An 18,743-nucleotide genomic window follows, 5' to 3' on the forward strand; every position below is an offset into this window, starting at 1 on the left:
ATATACGGTAACAATATACAAATAATAATATGATAATGATAATTTCAAGATGGCCCGAAACTGAAATAGATAAGGTGGATGGTTAGTAGTCTTGCTTTCCAGAGCTAAGATTCTGGGTTCCTTGGTCTCCATGAGATATGCCCACATTTCCTGTATGCCACTAGACTGTAAGCTCCTCCTGGGCAAGTGAATGGTGCTATGTATTCTGTAGGGCTCTGTGTGATATGTTGGTGCAATATAATAGAAAAAATTATATTCATAGTCTGATGGAGTAACACGCATTTCTCTTTATTTCAGGTCTCGCCATTGACAACCTAGATCGTTTTTATGAGGAGTGTTCATCTATGGCGCATAACTGCAGCTTTTCCTTTGCGTATGTTCAAACTACCTTCCTGGCTCCAGTGTACACGGTGGAGTTTGTTTTAGCCGTGGTAGGAAATGGTTTTGCCATCTGGCTGCTAGGGCCAAGAGGATCCAAGAACCGCCATGCTGGAATTATCTTCTCTCTCAACCTTGCTGTGAGTGACTTGGCCTACGCCTTGTCTCTTCCTCTCCTTGTGGCCTACTATGCAATGAAAAAAGATTGGATCTTTGGTATCGCCCTTTGCAAAGTGGAACGATTTCTTTTCCATTGTAATCTTTATGGAAGCATCTTCTTTATCACCTGCATCAGTGTCAACCGCTGCATCGGAGTTGTGTACCCCTTTTATGCTAGGGGTAGAGTGGAGAGTAAACACGCCAAGTTGGCAAGTGTGGCAGTTTGGCTTATAGTTGCCGCAATTTCTTGCCCTGTGTTTGAATTCTCAACCTTACAGGTAGAAGGACTTAAGAAAGAATGCTTAGGGACAGCCCTGAACAGCCAACTAAAGTCATATTTTCCATACAGCCTGTTTCTTGCTGGCTTTGGCTGTGGCCTCCCATTTATCATCACTCTTATATCTTATACAGGCATAGCTCGAGCTGTATGGAAAAGTCATGGACTGGAATCAAGGGAAAAGAGAAAAGTGGTGACCATGGTCTGTGTGGTCATTTTGTTGTACTCCATCTCATTCCTGCCCTACCACATCCTGAGGAACATGAACCTTGCAAGCAGAATATGGCCAAAGAATTGCAAACGATCTGCTTTTCTACATTCCGCTTTCCAAGTCACCCGGGGGCTAGTGGCACTGAACCCTTGTATCCACCCATTGTTGTACACTTCTGTGATGGACAATGTGAGGGCAAAACTTGGCTGTTGCAAAGGACAGGAAGAGGAGAAACCGCCTGAGAGCATTCGACTTTGATCTGCACACTGATTATACTAGACTAGTATTAAAGTACACAATTCCAAGAACTGAAGGAGTTGTGGGGAAAAACTATCAAAAGTCTAATGTATGGACACAAGTCAAATAAGAACATGGACCTAGAGATTATGACATATGCTTAAGACCAGGGGCGGACTGACCATTTGGAAACTCGGGCACTGCCCGAGGGCCCGGGGTCAGTAGGCGGCCCCATGAGATGCCCCTGGTACCTTTTTCATAGGCTTTTTTGAGTTTGGGCAAGGACACAGGGGCCCCATGATCCCCTATTGCCTGGGGGCCTCATGAGTTGTCAGTCCACCCCTGCTTAAGACAGAAGAATTCCTTGGAGAAAGTACCTGACTGTTGTGTAGCCATGTTTATTTTGTGACCAACGATCCCCAATAACTGTGATTCTTCCTACATCACATCAAATAACTCACCTATTGTGTACGCTCACTGCACCTCTTTCAACAGGCTCACTTAAAGCGGAGTTCCACCTGAAAAACAAAATAAAAGTCAGAAGCTACAAAAACTGTAGCTGCTGACTATTAAAACACAGCCACTTACCTGTCCCTCAGTCCAGCGGTGTTCTCACCCCAGCTTGTTTCACTGGCTGTCTTCTCTCCCTGGCACCAGCATCTTCAGTGTGGGCACCCGGCTGTGACAGCTTGCGGCTTCACAGCCGGGTGCCCACTGCGCATGTGCGAGAAGCGTTGCTCTTTGTGAGTGGTCCTGTAGTCTTCTGGAACCTGTCACTTGTCCCAGAACAACACAGGGAGGGGGGGCGGACAACTTCCACTTCAGATTGCCTAGGCGATCACAGCAAAAGTGGGAGGCGATTGCAGTAAAAGTGGGAGCGGGTACCTGTCAAGTTCAGATACCCGCTCCCCAAAAGTCCTTAATGTGGAGCAGGGGACAAAGGCTTAAAGCAGAACTTCCCCTTTTTAGGGGGAGCTCCACTTTAAGCTACACATACATTAATCATTTTTTTTTTTTCATTCAACCAGTAGGTTGACCCGATTCCATCATCCACACACTCAATGTGGACAAGGGAATCACTTCCACTGTGTTGTGTTCTTACAATGGGGAACCTTCCTTGCTGTCAGAATACACAGATCAGCTTCAGCTGGCGGCACTCATTTGGATCAAACCTGACAGTCTGGTTGTAAAGAAGTCAATCAGTAGATCAACTTCTGTGCAACCAGTCTACCCATACAGGGATTGAAATTCAGCCAGTCCATGCTGAGCCTTTAATTGCCCAACACCCTGGCCAAACCCCACTTCCCCCATGGTACTCCTTTTGTTTGCCAAAGTGACTTGAAAGCATCCCGTGTAAGTTAATCTTGAGTTTCTTGAGAATCTGGAATTTGCCTAGAGCTCTCATCCAACGTGATGGTGCTTGGGCCTGGGGTTTGCCTGCTTAGATGCCTAGTGCTGTATTATGGGCTGGTAAGGGAGAGAGTCAGATATTCTCCATGCACAAAATAAAGGGCATTTCACATCACTCTAGCGGGCAAACAGTGCAGTGGAGGAGTGATTGCTAATGAGTGTAAGTAGCAAGTGAGCCTGGTTCTGTGTCCTGCATGGGCCAAGTGGGGAATGAACATTTAAATGATTTATTCTTTTAAAAGAATGTGTACAAAATAAAAACAAATTTACTTTTAAGTAGCTGTACCTTATCAAACCAAATGATAACTTCATAGTTTCCAAAAACAGCAATGAAAGGCTTATTTCTAGCTGCACTATGTGGCTAAAGGTTTTTAAACACCTGACCATCGCATGTTTATCCAATTCCAAACCCATGGACATTAACCATTTCTCTCCTACATGTAAAGATTTTTTTTTTGCTGGAAAATTATTTAGAACATCCAAACATTATATATTTTTTTAAGCAGAGTCCCTAGAGCAGGGGTGCTCCACCTTTTGAAGAGCGAGGGCCACTTAAATGATTTGGTAACTGGTGGCAGGCCATAATGAAATTAAATGGTTCAGAATTTCAATTTTTTTTTTATTTTAAATGTAAAATGAACATTTTCCTCTTGCAGCTGCTGAATGCCGTTGGGAGTAGGGGCGGACTGACAACTCATGGGGCCCCCAGGCAATAGTGGATCATGGGGCCCGTGTCCTTGCCCAAACTCAAAAAAGCCTATGAAAAAGGTACCAGGGGCATCTCTTGGGGCCCCCTACTGACCCCTGGCCCTCGGGCAGTGCCCAAGTTTCCAAATGGTCAGTCTGCCCCTGGTTGGGAGAAGCCATTTTCAGCGGTTGCAGGAGGAAAATGGAGAGGATTGGTTCCTGTATATTCCCCCCTGTCCAAGTGTAAAACAGAATGTGACAGGGAGACCCCACGGGCCTCCTGGAGCATGGGGCAAGGTCACCACTGTGACTCCTAATGCTACACCCGTAGTTGGGGGGTGGGGTGTAAAAACACATCTCAATTAAATTAAGGGGTTTTTACTACCCCCCCCAAACTGCAAATGTAAACAAGCCCTTACTATCCTGAGCCCCCTAGAAGGCTGCTTTCACACTGAAGTGCTGCGGTTCACCCGCACAACGGGTGCAAAGCTGTTCACCTGCGGCTTAGCTGTGCTTTGCCATTAACTTCTATTATATCTTGTGGATGTGGTGCACTTTCTGAAGCTCTCTTTCTGCAGACCAGACCGCAGGCTATAATAGAAGTCTATGGCTCAGTGCAGTTATTGCAGGCTATAGACGGGCCGTTTATTGGCTGAATTGTCGGCCGATAAATGAAAAATTGGTCGGTGCCAATGCTGCCACCAATATCCACGAAAAAGATTTTCCAGCATGACCGATAAAAATAAATGAGAAGATCCGCGAAAAAAAAGCCGATGGGCTGGCCCCACTAACGGCATGTGAATATCGGCCAATTTTTTGTGCGAACAAAAATTCGGCCGATAAACGACCGGTCTATGGCCTGCATAAGCCACAGATGCACTGCGCTGCATCCACAGATCAATGTGAAAGCAGCAGAATAGTTAACCATTTTATAGGTGTCAATATGCCCACTGCAAAAGTGCACTGTATGTGATATTTAATATACAAACCTTTTCCTCTTCCAGCTTCTGCTGCCATCACTTGCCATCTTCAGGTGCAAGAAAGGTCCCAGGCAAAGCACAGTTCGTATCACTCCACCTGGGACAGGAGCTGGCACTTCAGAGGAAGTATCAGCTTATGTGACTCCTGCTTCCGCCACTGCTGACTCCATGCAGTCTGATGCTCCAGGATGGCAGTTCAACAGGCCCAAATCACAATCAATGGGTTGCCAACCCAGGTATGCATTTCCCTGGTTTGAGGTCAAGGGCCATATCAGAGAGCTCTGCAGGCCACAGATTGAGCACCCCTGAGCTAGAGAATAAAATAGTGGGTGTTACAATTTTGTATGTCACACGTATTGCCACAGGAGTTTTTCAAACGCAATTTTTGGGAAAAAAAACACTTTAGTGAATTTTACTGCACAAAAACACAATATAATATCCAACTGTTTGGTAAAATATAAAAGATGATGTTATGCAGAGTAGATACCCAACATGTCACGCTTTTAAATGACGCACAGGCTCCTGGAATGGTGCCAAACTACAGTTCCTAAAAATCTCCATAGGCAACGCTTTATAAGCCTTTACTGGTTAGCAGTTTAGTTACATGGGAGGTCTGGTGCTGGAATTATTGCGCTTGCTAAAACGTTCTTGGCTATACCTCACGTGCGGTGCAAACACCTATACTTGCATTCGTCTTTGCACGTGAGCACGGGGATGGGGGCTTTAAATTTTTTTTTTTTATTTCTATTTTTACATTCTCGTTACATTTTTCTTTAAACACCTTTATTGCTATCACAAGGAATGAACAACATCCTTTACAATAGCATGGGCAGTGACAGGATCTCTTTACTGAGAAATCTGGCGTCTATTAGACCCCAGATCTCTCCTCTGCCCTTGAAAGCCTCAGATCAAATGGAGATCACAAGGCAGTAATGACCTGTTTACATTAGCTGAAATCATAAATGACAAAATAGTCGTCGTTTCTGGTTTCTTAGACCATAAAGATGACCGGGAATGTTCTGATCCTCACTCAACTCTACAGTAAGTTGGCGGAACTGCCGGCTTCAGTCCCGATGGGACAAGAGAGCCCAGGAAAGCGGTGGGGGGGGAGGCCTTCCAGCGCATGTAAAAGCAATCCAGCGGCTAATTAGCTGCTTGGATCGGTTACTGTATTCAGCATTGCTAGCATGGAAATTGGGATCATGGCTGCAGTCATGGCCCCAGTATGTCCACTGAAACCCAATGCTGTACAGGTACGTCATTGTATTTTAACACTGGCTAGGTTAAGCCTGGAAGTTTACTTGAAGATTCCCCACACCAACTTCAAAAAAACATGTCTTTGTACGGCTGGCTAGGTGCAAAAGGGTCACATTCGTGCAGAAAAAGAAAGAGCTTTCTCCAAATAGTTGCCAAGTTGAATGTGCACAATCGCCAAAAATATCTTGTATGCTGTAGCATACTGGAAATCTCCCAAACTCATTTTGGTGGAGTGTCCACATGCCATTGGCCATAAAGGTGGCTTGTAGGTGTGATGGTCAGGTCCCAGAAATTTTTGGCTAAAAACAATAATTACTGCTCTGTAAAGAGTTCCATCCATGCAAACTCTTTATATGTGCTTGGAGATTTCTCATACCAGTAGGACGTTGAAGGCTGGGAATTAGGGCTGAAAAAAACTAATCGACAGAATTGATAATGAAGAGAAGTGTCCCAACTATTTTCATAATCGATTAGTTGGTCTGCATACAGAATGCATTATTTGTTTACATATCAGAAAATACAGTGCAGCACACATACTGATTTGTACAGCATCCATACATGGCAGCATACACAGTGCAGCACACATACAGCTCAGTATGCTGTCCATACATGTTAGTAAGTGCCTGAGAACTTGTAAATGTTTGAGGAGCAATGCTTTGCGGGACATGTAGTCCTGGGCAGGAGAAGTGATTTAAAGTGATTCTAAAGGCACTTCTTTACCTTGCTGTAGGGGCACTCCATACTGTACTCTGTGGCTTGCTATAGGGGCACTCTGAAAGCAGGAGCCAGAAGCACAGGTGGGGGACCCCATAACAGGAGAATTGGGGTTGCTCTGTGCAAAACCATTGCACAGCGAAGGTAAGTATGACAAGTTTGTAATTAAAAAAACAAACAAAAACGTTTACAATCCTAAGGGCTCTGTGCAGGGAAGATCATCATCTAAATCCAGAGAAGCTGGAGGCTGATAGAGTGGAGGTAATATAAGGCATTACAATGAAAGAACTTCAGGCAGAATTAAAATTTTCTCATACAGTAGGTCCGTACCCGCACTGCATGGGTTATCTGCTCATTTTGTCCAGGGGAGCAAGGAAAAGCTATACTTACCCGATCCTTCAGTCCTCTGTCACTGTGGTCAAAAACAAGCATTGATTTGATCCCACTTAACCTTCATTCTAATCTCTAATTGTGAAACAAAAATTTTCAGACTAATAGTTTGTTCGTGTACAACCAGCATCAGTGACAGCAAGCGAAGGTAGCTCGTATCAAGTTACCTGCCTATGACAAGGGAGTATTATATTACAATCCTGTCTGAAAATCTGCAAAACAGCAAATTTTGATCTCAGAGTCTGGTGATATGTGCAACCTCTAATAGTGTATACTAGAGATGCACTGAAATTTCAGCCACCGAAACATATCGGCTGAAAATAGCCCCATCGGCATTTTGCCAATAGGAATAACTTAGCCGATACAGGGGACTGTCTGTACTGCAGATGTGGGGGGGTGGAGAAAAGCAGGAGAGAAGTGATTGGCTGTCACTATAGGTCAATGGCGGTTTTAAATTTAATTACCGGCTTTTTTTTTCTTCACTATAGCTCAGAGAATGGGCTGTCACCGAGCTAAAAGAAACAGTTTCTTTCCCAGAGCTAAAAGAAAAAATTTCTTTCCTGAGCTAAAAGAAACAAAGTTTCCTTTAGCTCCTGGGAAAGTGACAGCTCATTCTCTGAGCTATAGTGAAGAAATAAAAAAAGCGGGCAATTGCATTTAAAAACTGACATATAGTGACAGCCAGAGAGGGAACCTCTGTGTATACACTGCTCCCTCACTGTATACGCTGTTCCTCTCCTGCTCCCTCCTTGCACACAATGCCTCCGCCTACAAAGATGGCCTGTCACTCATATGCTATCACAAAGGGGACTATTGGTCCCCTATGTGATAGCAATTGTTATTATACAGGATTTATATAGTGCCATGTTTGCTCAGCGCTTTACAAAATAAAGGAAGACAATACAGCAACAATACAGTTCAATACAAGAGGGTTAGGAGCAGGGGCGGACCAACAAACCATGGGGCCCCCGGGCAATAGGGGATCATGGGGCCCCTGTGTCCTTGCCCAAACTCAAAAAAGCCTATGAAAAAGGTACCAGGGGCATCTCATGGGGCCCCCTACTGACCCCGGGCCCTCGGGCAGTGGCCGAGTTTCCAAATGGTCAGTCCGCCCCTGGTTAGGAGGGCCCTGCTCCTTGGAGCTTACAATCTATGAGCAATAAAATCATAAGTTAAAAAAAAAAATTATACACACACACGAAAGTAGAAAAAAAAAAATTGGAACCTCCCCACCCCCACATACGCAGACATTTCGGTTTTGGTTCAGTTTTCAGCCACATGCATTCTGATTTTTTCGGTATCAGTACCAGAATTTTCATTTTGGTGCTCCATTAGTATATACATCTCATCTGTTATTCTCAGAGTGGATTAGATATTTTGTTCACCAACCATAAAGCTGGTTATTTATAATTACCACGGCATATAGATATTCAAGAATAAATTACTTTACATACTGTATTAACTGAATTATACAAACTTTTTTGAGGTTTTTATCCGATTAATCGAAAACAACCAGCCAATTAATCAATTATGAAACTAATCATTTTTTGCAGCCCTAATAGGCTCAGCCTACATTCATAATTAAAACATAACAAAAGATGCTTTTTTTCATCCATCTACTTCTATGTTTGAAAATATTGTGTTGTTCACAACCAAAAGAAAATCTAAACTGACAGTTTCCATTGCAACTCTTGGGGAACAACAGGAATAAATGCAAAGGTATCCTTGGAAGCCCAGCATCATTAATGCTGGAGTGCTTCTTGTACTGCAGTGGACCACCCTGGTGTCACCCCACCCTTATACTGCAGTCCATTTGAACTTTATATTTTAATTTTGGCAAAATTACCAAAGAAAAAAAAAATGGAGTCATGGAAACACTCATGACTTCATATGACAAAACGCGTAGGGCGGGGCTTGATAGCGCAATACTTGTCCTCTGAGAAGGAATTGCTTTGTGCTGGGATTTAAAGTGTGATACACATTTTTTTATGTAAGTGCAATTTTAAGTGTTTTTTACATAATAAATACGGTGTTACGCTATGGAAGTTTGCCTTTGATGTTTTTACGGTGGTGGAAAAGTACTGTGGAGGTTCTGGAGGAGTTTTGTCGCAAACAATTGATCTAGAGGTGTTTCCACTATGGAGTCTGTCATCAGCGTATAGAGGTATGAAGACCACACAGACGGCCAACTTTCCTGCAGAGCGCTGCAACATCTTATACGATATTTGACCTACCATTCCAGGTGGTCAGTTATCTGTGGTGAGTGGGGCTCTGGAGGGGGAGCCCTTCACACAGAGAATTGCTATGGATAAGAAGATTTAGGCTTGCCATACATTATACAATTTTCTTGAGATTTTTGGTTTAGATTTACCAAAAACCATATAATAGGAGGTCAAAGCAAACAACACTTTCAATTGTATCCAATTAGGCAGGCCCTTGCACTACATAGTTGAAGGTAAATCTAAAGGAAATTGGGCAGAAAACTGTACAGTGTATGGCCAGACTTACTACTGTATCACTTAGTATTCACATTGGACGCGCATTTCTTTGGAATTTTCATGTGTTTGCACAATTATTGGGACGTTTGTTATATTATATATATATACACATATATACACACACACACACAGTTTATGGCATTTTATATGTGCTATTTTTAGCACAATTGTCATTTGAGCACATTGAATTTACATATTGGTTTATGATTCAGTCATTGGGAAGGAGGGATGTAATTGTTAGCCCCCAGGGCATTGTAGTATATGCACATTTGTAGGGATCCTTTATGTAGTAGGGAGTTCATTTATTTGTTTATTTGAAGTATTTTTTGGTAGAGGCAGCGCAGCAATTTTCATGTTTGCACTCATTATTTGCCCCTGGGGCCAGCTGTATGTCCAGGACCATTGTCTTATTGTACAGATACGGCCTAATGTTAGAGTCTCATTGCAAACAGCTTTTTCAGACTTGTTGGTCCATCAGTGTAGTGCATAAAAAAGCATGGAGTATGACTTGGGGAACCAGGAGAAACTACAAAACGGGTAGTGCCCACCTTCCCTTTTGTTTGCAGCATGCTGTCAGCTACAAAGCGACAGCTGCACATTCTGGCCGCACCAGCAGGAAGGGAACGGCTTCCCTTTCTAAACCACTGCAGTTGTGCTTTTATCTGTGCTGAGAATTGCATTACCGCCTTATCCATTTGATCTGGTTTACTGAAATCATAAAAAAGCAGAAGTCAAATGTGTTGCTATAAATAAATCTGGCCTCTGACGTTCAAATATTTTATTAGCATCAAGCAGATATAAGAATTTGTTTCCATCTTGTAATCATACGATGCTCCTCTCGGCTCAGTTGGTTGAAGGTCTGTGGGAAAAGGACAGGAAAAAAAAAACAATGAAAGAAATAATTATGGTTATGGGTCAATTTTAGTTTTAATAAAATTGTGCGTTTTCTTTTCTTTTGGCTCTTTATCTGTAAAAAATGTTTTACATATACACATTCAATACAAGGTGCATTCATGTAAAGCATGCTGAGGGCTTTAATAAGAAAGTCCAGCACAAAAAAAAGGCTCTATTAAAGCTACAAAGCTGGCAGGCTAACCTGTTTCAGGCACAGACTAAAGGGGATGGGTTGAAAGTGCATCTAAATATTAAAATGTATTATACTGGAGCCTACCACGGTAGCATCGGCATTAGTTTTCTTTTATCAAGCTTTTTCGGCCCTGTAATTTCACCTGGTAATCCTGACAGTAACACACTTCCTGTCCTAGGGTGACAATGCTGACCCACAGTACTGTACCTATGATGGATTGTCACCTCAGCACAGGAGGTGTCACTACAACAGAATAACCTCCCATCTTCATTTCTCTAGTATATAGTAAATGGTTGGGAAAGCCAATAAAATTGTTAGCGATTTCATTTTGGCACACATGAAGATCCTACTAGTAACACTTCGGTCCTAAGGTGACACATCTAAGGACTGGTAAGATGGAACTAACTATATGTTCTTGGGTTTAAATATAATTGAAAGTACTAACTGCAAAAACAAACATTATATTACAGCTTACCAATTCTTAGATGTGTTCACTTTGATCTAGTTTTAGTCATAGTTTTTGACTAAAATGGCGTTTTAGTCATCTGAAATTTTTGTTAGTTTTAGTCGTATTTTAGGCGACTAAAATAGTTCTAATTTAGTTGACGAAAATATTTTAGTCAATGAAATTAAAGTGGTGCTAAAGGCTCAAGGTTTTTTAACTTCATGCATTCTATGAAGGTAAAAAAAACAAACCTTTTGTGTACATTGCCCCCCGCCATTCTTACCTGAGCCCCCTCTGATCCAGCGATGTTCACGATAGCTTGTGTTGTAAGGGGAGCCCCCCCCCTCTTCATTGGATCTTGCTGCAGTCAATCACAGCCAGTGAGCCAATGAGGATAGAGCAGGGGACCGAACTGTGGCTGTGTCTCTTAAGGACACAGAGCAGCGGCTTGGTAACAAGCATGCAGCCGTGCCCCCCAGGGCAAGCAGCTTTCTCTGGGAACACTGCTTGAGGGGGAAGAGCCAGGAGCGTCAGTGGGGGACCCGAAAAGAAGAGGATCAGGGCAGCTGTGTGCAAAACTACTGCATGGAGCAGGTAAGTATGACATGTTTGTTATTTTAGTTTAAAAAACAAAGCTTTAGTACCACTTGAACACTGGTGGTGACTGCATTCATTTTGTTTTGTTTTTTTGGTTTTCTTCAATTTTTATCTGGTGATCCAGCCAGCAAATCTGCTTTTCAAAAGCACAAGCTCCCCAGTAGAATATATCAGTTCACATGCATGAGAAAAACCACGCAACACTGCCAGGGGTGCTTACAATGATCGGCTTTTATTTTTTCACATAACACTTTTATCCCAAAAGGAAAAAAAATGCTGTAACTGCTTATAAAGTGTGAGCTGCAGTTTGGATTTAATTTGTTAGTGTATTTAAATATGCTAGTACATCTAACACTACAATCCCTCATAGACGGACAATGCTGCTGCCTGCTGTGCTTCCTGTGCTCCTTCATCCAGAGTGATGTCTCACTAATACAGTAGGTATATTACTGGCCAGATCACCAGGGAAAAAAAAGCCTAAGAAAAGAAAACTAATGCAGGCACCACAACTAATGATTGTTAAGCTGCACAATATAACATTTTTGGTTTTGGGTTTAATAATGCTTTAAGTAGGCTTTGGGAAAAGTATAATGAACCCATCTCTGTGTGGGGTCTCATGTATATAGCATCTTTAGTTTTAAAGTGTAAACGCCTTCCACACTAAGAACCCCTGAAAAGGCTGGCAGGAGTGGGGGTAAGGGGTTGGCATTGCAATCCGGAAGAATGTGACTATCACTAGCCAAAAGGAGGACCTCAACAAGTGATGCTCGCGGTCCAATGAAAGGGCCGGAGAATAGGTGACACAGGAAGTGGCAGGCTCAGAAAAAGTGTCACCTGTGACTAGTGTGGTGGGGATGTGTGAATCGCAAGAAAAAAAGTGTTATAAGACACTAACACACAGAAGCACATTTTGTTTTAATGAAAAGCATTAAAAGCCCAAAATGCACTCACAAGGAACAGAAGAGGGACAAGAACATAAAGCCAACAGGACATTTAGAACAAACTCCTGCTCATGGCTAGTGGTCAGATTTGTGGTTCCCCCCATCCCCCCCAAAGAGCAATGCTTGTTTCAGAGAATCCTCCCAAATACTTTATATGTGTTTGTTTCTCATCTGTTCCATGTAAGTGCATTTAATGTTTGCCACGCTTTCTAATAAAAAGAGGAAAATGGACATTATCCGCATTGTTGGAGGAAATCGCAGCACCCAGGGACAACATGCAAAGACATACTGGTAGGTTAATTGGCTCCTATCTAAATTGGTCCTAGTATGTGTACATGTGAGATATGAACCTTCCATTGTAAATGGCCTTACAGCAGGGATCATGTAAAGTGCTGTGTAAATTGTTGGTGCTATATCTGTCATAAATAGTTGAATGAAAAGTTCTTCACTATATTGGTACGCCCTGTGCCATGTTGTTTGTACAGCTGACTACACTCACTTTCACTCAGAAGTTTGTCATCCTATTAATTGCTCCATACCAGTGATATTTGGGACATTAAAAGTCTTTAACCGGCACTCAGGTGTCCCCAATCAGCTGCTAGACTGTACAATAACACCCCCTGGAGAATTTCAGTATGTACATTTAAAAAGTCCAGCGCCTAAATATATGCAGCTGGTTCTTCAATCAGCAGGTAAGTAAATCCAATGGATTCAATCTCAAAGATTCTTACCAGATTTCCCGACCCACACACCAATCAGTGGGTCTAAAAAAAAAAAGACTTTTTGTTTTCTTTACCCCAACGTCTGTGTCTTCCTTAACCCCTTCCTGCCCAGTGTTATTAGTACAGTGTCAGTGCTTATTAGCACTGATCACTGTATTGGTGTCACTGTGAATGTCAGTGACACCAAGTCAGTTCCCCCCCCAGTGTCAGAATGCCCGCTGCAATCCCGCTATAAGTCACTGATCGCTGCCATTACTGATAAAAAAAAAACAAAAAACCCCAGTATATATACACACCGCCATTTATAAACACTATAACTTTTACGTAAACCAATTTACACGTACTGGAATTTTTTTCTAGCAAAGAAGTGTAGCAGAACACATTTTGGCCTACATTTATGATGAAATTTGATTTGTTACATTTTTTACTGGACATGTTTAATAGCAAAAAAGTCTAAAATATAGTTCTCAAAATTGTCTTTATAGCGCAAAGAAAAAAAACAAACAAAATCGCACAGATCAAATACCACCGAAAGAAAGCTCTATATGTGGGGAAAAAAGGATGTAAATTACATTTGGGTGCAGCGTTGCATGACCGTGCAATTGTTTAAGTATTGTAGCGCTGTAATGCAACAAATGACCTGGTCAGGAAGGGGGGGTAAATCCTCTGGAGGGCAAGTGGTTAAACCTCTTCACAATCTCTCCAGTGAATCCCCAAAACATAAAAAGCTCATATAGTGCAGAATCTTCCAAACTAATATCCTTTCCACTCATGTGCGCACGCATAATGGTATGCAAGGAAAGTGTATTACCGTTTCAATCCGACCCTGCATCTGTCCCCTGCCAGCTCTGCGCTGAGAACTGAGCAATCAAACACTGCTGATCACTCAGTTCTCCCCTCCACTTTGAGCAGAGAGCCTGTGACTGTCAGTCACCGTCCCTCTACTCTGCACCTCCAGCGCTCATTGGAGCCACAGGTGCAGCTGAGAGGCTTAAGACATTTTGTCGGGATCTTTCCTTGACCGGCTCTGTGACATCAGCCAATTGTAGCCTGCCGTTGCCTGAAAATGGGTCACAGGAGTACAGAACTAAGTGCACTCCTGTGACCCATAGTAGAGGTAGGGCCAAAAAAAAAAACTGCCCATGTAAGAGACCTGAAAATGCTGACTGGCTGTCTTGCTGATTTAATTCCATTTGTGAATCGCAATAAAGTGAAGAGGAGAAAAAGTGAAGAAACACAACAACAAATAAGAACATACTTGGCCCATTCCACGTTCAGAATAAGGTGATCATAACCAAAGCCAGAAACGCCAGCGATGGCCCGAGCAGCATCTTCTCTGCGGTGAAAGCTGATAAAGGCAAATCCCTGGGGAGAGAAGAGAATGATACCAGTGCATGAGAAGGGAGCTCTATTCCATGACTATGACATTTACGTGTCCCATTACAAATACCCACACTGCAAGAGCGCACAGCTTATTGGTTGCAATGGGCAACAGCAAACCTTATCCTCTGGAGAACATGTATGCTAAAAGCAGGCTAAAGATATTAAATTGTAGTTGGATGTGCAGAAGTTGTACCGGCCTTAAATTTTAAAGAGACTTGCCACACTCCAGTGACATCAGCTTTCACCAAAATGTATTGTTCCAGGACAGTATCAAAAGAAGTCCACCTGAGAAACTTCAGCTTGGTCTTGGCAGGCTTCTTGTAATTGTCTTGGAAGAATAACCCTAGGTTCACATCTGTGCGGGTGGTGCCGCTGCGGATCCGCACGAAAATCCGTTCAGCCACACCACCTGCACAGAGGAATGCGGACCCGCAGGCGGGTGCCATTAGTTCTAATGGCATGCCACCCGCACTGGAAACCGCAACCGTACTGGGAACTGTGGTTCCCGTGTGGGCTGCGTTTTCAAATGAAGTGCAGGGACTTCTTCCCCGCATGTCATGGGCACGGGAGTCCATTCAAATGAATGGGCTCTCGTGCCCGTGCAAAACGCGACCCGCACGGCCGCATATATGTGAACCGGGGGTTAAGTTTGCTGATGTCATAGGAATGTGGACAGTTTCTTTATTCCGTATGAGAAACGCCAGGAAGCTCCATTAGCCTGCACCAGTACACTGCCGGTTTATCAGCAGTGGCTTCCTCTGGTATAGTGGCCAGGTGAAATGACACGAGAGGCAGCTGATGACTATGGTATAAACCAGGGGTGGGCAAACGTTTTGACTTGAGGGCCGCAATGGGTTCATATATTGGACCCGGGGGCTGGACCAAGAGTAGATGAATGATGTGTATGTGTCATCCATAGTAAGTATAGTAATATTCCCCCATGGTAAGTATAGTAATATTCCCCCAAGTAAGCATAGTAATTAATCCCCCATAGTAATTAATCCCCCATATAGTAATTCATCCTCCATAGTAATTCATCCCCCATATAGTAATTCATCCCCCATATAGTAATTCATCCCCCATATAGTAAATGGTATGGGATCCTCCTGCGCTCATGGGAAGTAACTAACAGGATACAGCTGCTGTCACTTAACTAATACCAATAAGTGCAAGAAATAAACATAAAATTAGTGAAGCGCTTGTATCACATGAATACAATCATGTATCTCCATAAAGTATAATTTTAAATCAAAGTGACCACTATATATAATAAATGTGTGTTGACTCCCTCTAGTGGAAAGAAAAATAGTGTCAACCAAAATAACTAAATATCACACATTATAAAACTAAATATATAGTGCATTTATCAGATATACTGAACAAAGTATATATACGTGAAAACAGAATAATTGGCCACATACAATGGTGTCTAAATCAAACATAAATAATATATGCCATAAGTGAAAAAGACAATATCAACAGTGAGAAAATATTCCATGCATGTGACTGTGCTTTAAGCTGGAACACACACGTGATCTCCACTTCTAAGTGCAAGTACTCTCCTTCAAATGGCAGCAATGCCTGCTCACCTCCCTTCCTTGACCCACACAGGGCCTCAAAGCAGTTACCACCTCAGTGGTGTATTCCTCTGGCAGACTCCTTAATCCTCCTCCTCTCTTATGTAACTCAGAAAAAGACAAGAAAGCCTTCCATAGTGTAGTAAATTTAATAGGCAAAGTTAGAAATAACAAAGTTTCCACTCACATGCTCCTTTCCATAAAATAGCGTTTTTCCCAGCCTGTGGGTAGATATGCATGCACCTGGGGGAATCCAATATGGCCACTGCGTCCGGACATGCGTCACCAGGAAGTAGACAAACCGTCTACTTCCTGGTGACGCATGTCCGGACGCAGTGGCCATATTGGATTCCCCCAGGTGCATGCATATCTACCCACAGGCTGGGAAAAACGCTATTTTATGGAAAGGAGCATGTGAGTGGAAACTTTGTTATTTCTAACTTTGCCTATTAAATTTACTACACTATGGAAGGCTTTCTTGTCTTTTTCTGAGTTACATAAGAGAGGAGGAGGATTAAGGAGTCTGCCAGAGGAATACACCACTGAGGTGGTAACTGCTTTGAGGCCCTGTGTGGGTCAAGGAAGGGAGGTGAGCAGGCATTGCTGCCATTTGAAGGAGAGTATTTGCACTTAGAAGTGGAGATCACGTGTGTGTTCCAGCTTAAAGCACAGTCACATGCATGGAATATTTTCTCACTGTTGATATTGTCTTTTTCACTTATGGCATATATTATTTATGTTTGATTTAGACACCATTGTATGTGGCCAATTATTCTGTTTTCACGTATATATACTTTGTTCAGTATATCTGATTCATGCACTATATATTTAGTTTTATAATGTGTGATATTTAGTTATTTTGGTTGACACTATTTTTCTTTCCACTAGAGGGAGTCAACACACATTTATTATATATAGTGGTCACTTTGATTTAAAATTATACTTTATGGAGATACATGATTGTATTCATGTGATACAAGCGCTTCACTAATTTTATGTTTATCCCCCATATAGTAATTCATCCCCCATAGTAATTCATCCCCCCTATAGTAATTCATCCCCCCTATAGTAATTCATCCCCCCTATAGTAATTCATCTCCCATAGTATTTCATCCCCCATATAGTAATTCATCCCCCATATAGTAATTCATCCCCCATATAGTAATTCATCCCCCCTATAGTAATTCATCCCCCATAGTAATTCATCCCCCCTATAGTAATTCATCCCCCATATAGTAATTCATCCCCCATAGTATTTCATCCCCCATATAGTAATTCATCCCCCATATAGTAATTCATCCCCCATATAGTAATTCATCCCCCATATAGTAATTCATCCTCCATAGTAATTCATCCCCCCTATAGTAATTCATCCCCCATATAGTAATTCATCCCCCATATAGTAATTCATCCCCCCTAGTAATTCATCCCCCATATAGTAATTCATCCCCCATAGTAATTCATCCCCCATATAGTAATTCATCCCCCGTAGTAATTCATCCCCCATATAGTAATTCATCCCCCCTATAGTAATTAATCCCCCATAGTAATTCATCCCCCATATAGTAATTCATCCCCCCTATAGTAATTCATTCCCCATAGTAATTCATTCCCCATATTAAGCCCCCAAGTCCCCCCCTGTGTCAATTCACTTACCTTTGTTCCGCGCGTTCCTCTCGCCGTGTTCCCGCGCCGTTCCGGTGTAGCATGAAAATCTGTCTCCTATGAGGATCTGTCCCCCTCGACGTATCTGCGCATGTGCCAGTTTCAGGCATTAGCAGCCGATCGGCGATCTCCGGCACATGCGCAGATACGTCGAGGGGGACAGATCCTCATAGGAGACAGATTTTCATGCTACACCGGTCTTCAGGGCGGACTGTGAGAGGAGCCTAGTGGGAGCCTAGCTCCGCGGGCCGGATTAAAAGGTCCGCTGGGCCGTATACGGCCCGCGGGCTGTAGTTTGCCCATTGCTGGTATAAACCATACGGGATTGGTTACCTTGGATTGCCCTGTGGTCTTGTCTTTAGCCAGGTAGATTCGAGAGATGGATCCAAATGGTCTAAAGAGCTCCTGCAGGTCAGTTTCCCGCGTATCTTCAGATAAATTGGTGACACGGATGGTAGCATTGTCATCAGCTGTGGGAAAGATTTAAAAGATTAAGAAGATCAGAGACTTAGATCAGAAGCATCAAAACTGTTCACACAAAACATTTTGTTAAAATATGGTATATAGGATCACCGAAACTCCAAGAGTCATTCACATGTTAAAGAAATTAAAAAAAAAAAGCCATGTTTGACCACGCCTTTTCAGCACAGAACAGATAAGGGGAGGGTGGCTACAGACACAATTCCAAGGATCTTAGAGTGTTACTAAACCCACAACTGTACAATCAGTCTGTATATGCAGTAAAACATATACTCACTGTGGAACCTAAGGGGTTAATCCTCTGCATTGTGTAAAAAGGCCATTTGATCCTGTCTTCTCTGTCCCTCCCTTCTGTCAAGCGACTATGTCTTATCTCCTGATAAGACAGACTGAACTGTAGGCATTTTGCACATGCTCAGTTTGGTGTGTATTGCTAGAGAGGTTTTTTTTTTTTTCTTGTGATCAGCACAGGGCCAATCAGTGCTATCCAGACAGAGATCAGGGGTTCTGCATCCTCCTAGAGCAGAAAGAAAATTCCTCCTGCAAGCTTTAGCTAGTGCTGGGCTGGACACTGATAGAAGTCACAAGACAGCTATATAGTGCTGATGAGAAAAGGTATTTAGCAATTTATATTTACTAAAATAATTG

General features: G+C 42.7%; 2 protein-coding genes across 4 annotated transcripts in view; one reads left to right on the forward strand and one right to left on the reverse strand.

Moving 5' to 3' along the window:
- The window catches only part of P2RY11 (purinergic receptor P2Y11), an 82,489-nt gene extending 73,749 nt beyond the window's left edge, over positions 1 to 8,740 (forward strand). For all 3 annotated transcript variants that reach the window (XM_089653986.1, XM_089653984.1, XM_089653985.1), the window contains exon 2: positions 298 to 8,740. In XM_089653986.1, coding sequence (XP_089510112.1) covers positions 345 to 1,283 — 939 coding nt within the window. In that variant the 5' untranslated portion in view covers positions 298 to 344 and the 3' untranslated portion in view covers positions 1,284 to 8,740. The remainder of the gene's footprint in view (positions 1 to 297) is intronic.
- A 1,221-nt stretch (positions 8,741 to 9,961) lies between these two features.
- EIF3G (eukaryotic translation initiation factor 3 subunit G) overlaps positions 9,962 to 18,743 on the reverse strand; it is a 37,370-nt gene continuing 28,588 nt past the window's right edge. The window contains exons 8-10 of the mRNA XM_089653987.1: positions 17,949 to 18,085; positions 14,249 to 14,355; positions 9,962 to 10,057 (exon numbers count right to left, since the gene is read on the reverse strand). Of these exons, the coding sequence (XP_089510113.1) occupies positions 10,042 to 10,057; positions 14,249 to 14,355; positions 17,949 to 18,085 (260 nt within the window). The 3' untranslated portion in view covers positions 9,962 to 10,041. The remainder of the gene's footprint in view (positions 10,058 to 14,248; positions 14,356 to 17,948; positions 18,086 to 18,743) is intronic.

The sequence above is a fragment of the Staurois parvus genome, unplaced genomic scaffold, assembly GCF_062004578.1.
Source record: "Staurois parvus isolate SC_StPar_1 unplaced genomic scaffold, SC_StPar_1.0 ptg000732l, whole genome shotgun sequence".
NCBI lineage: Eukaryota > Metazoa > Chordata > Amphibia > Anura > Ranidae > Staurois > Staurois parvus.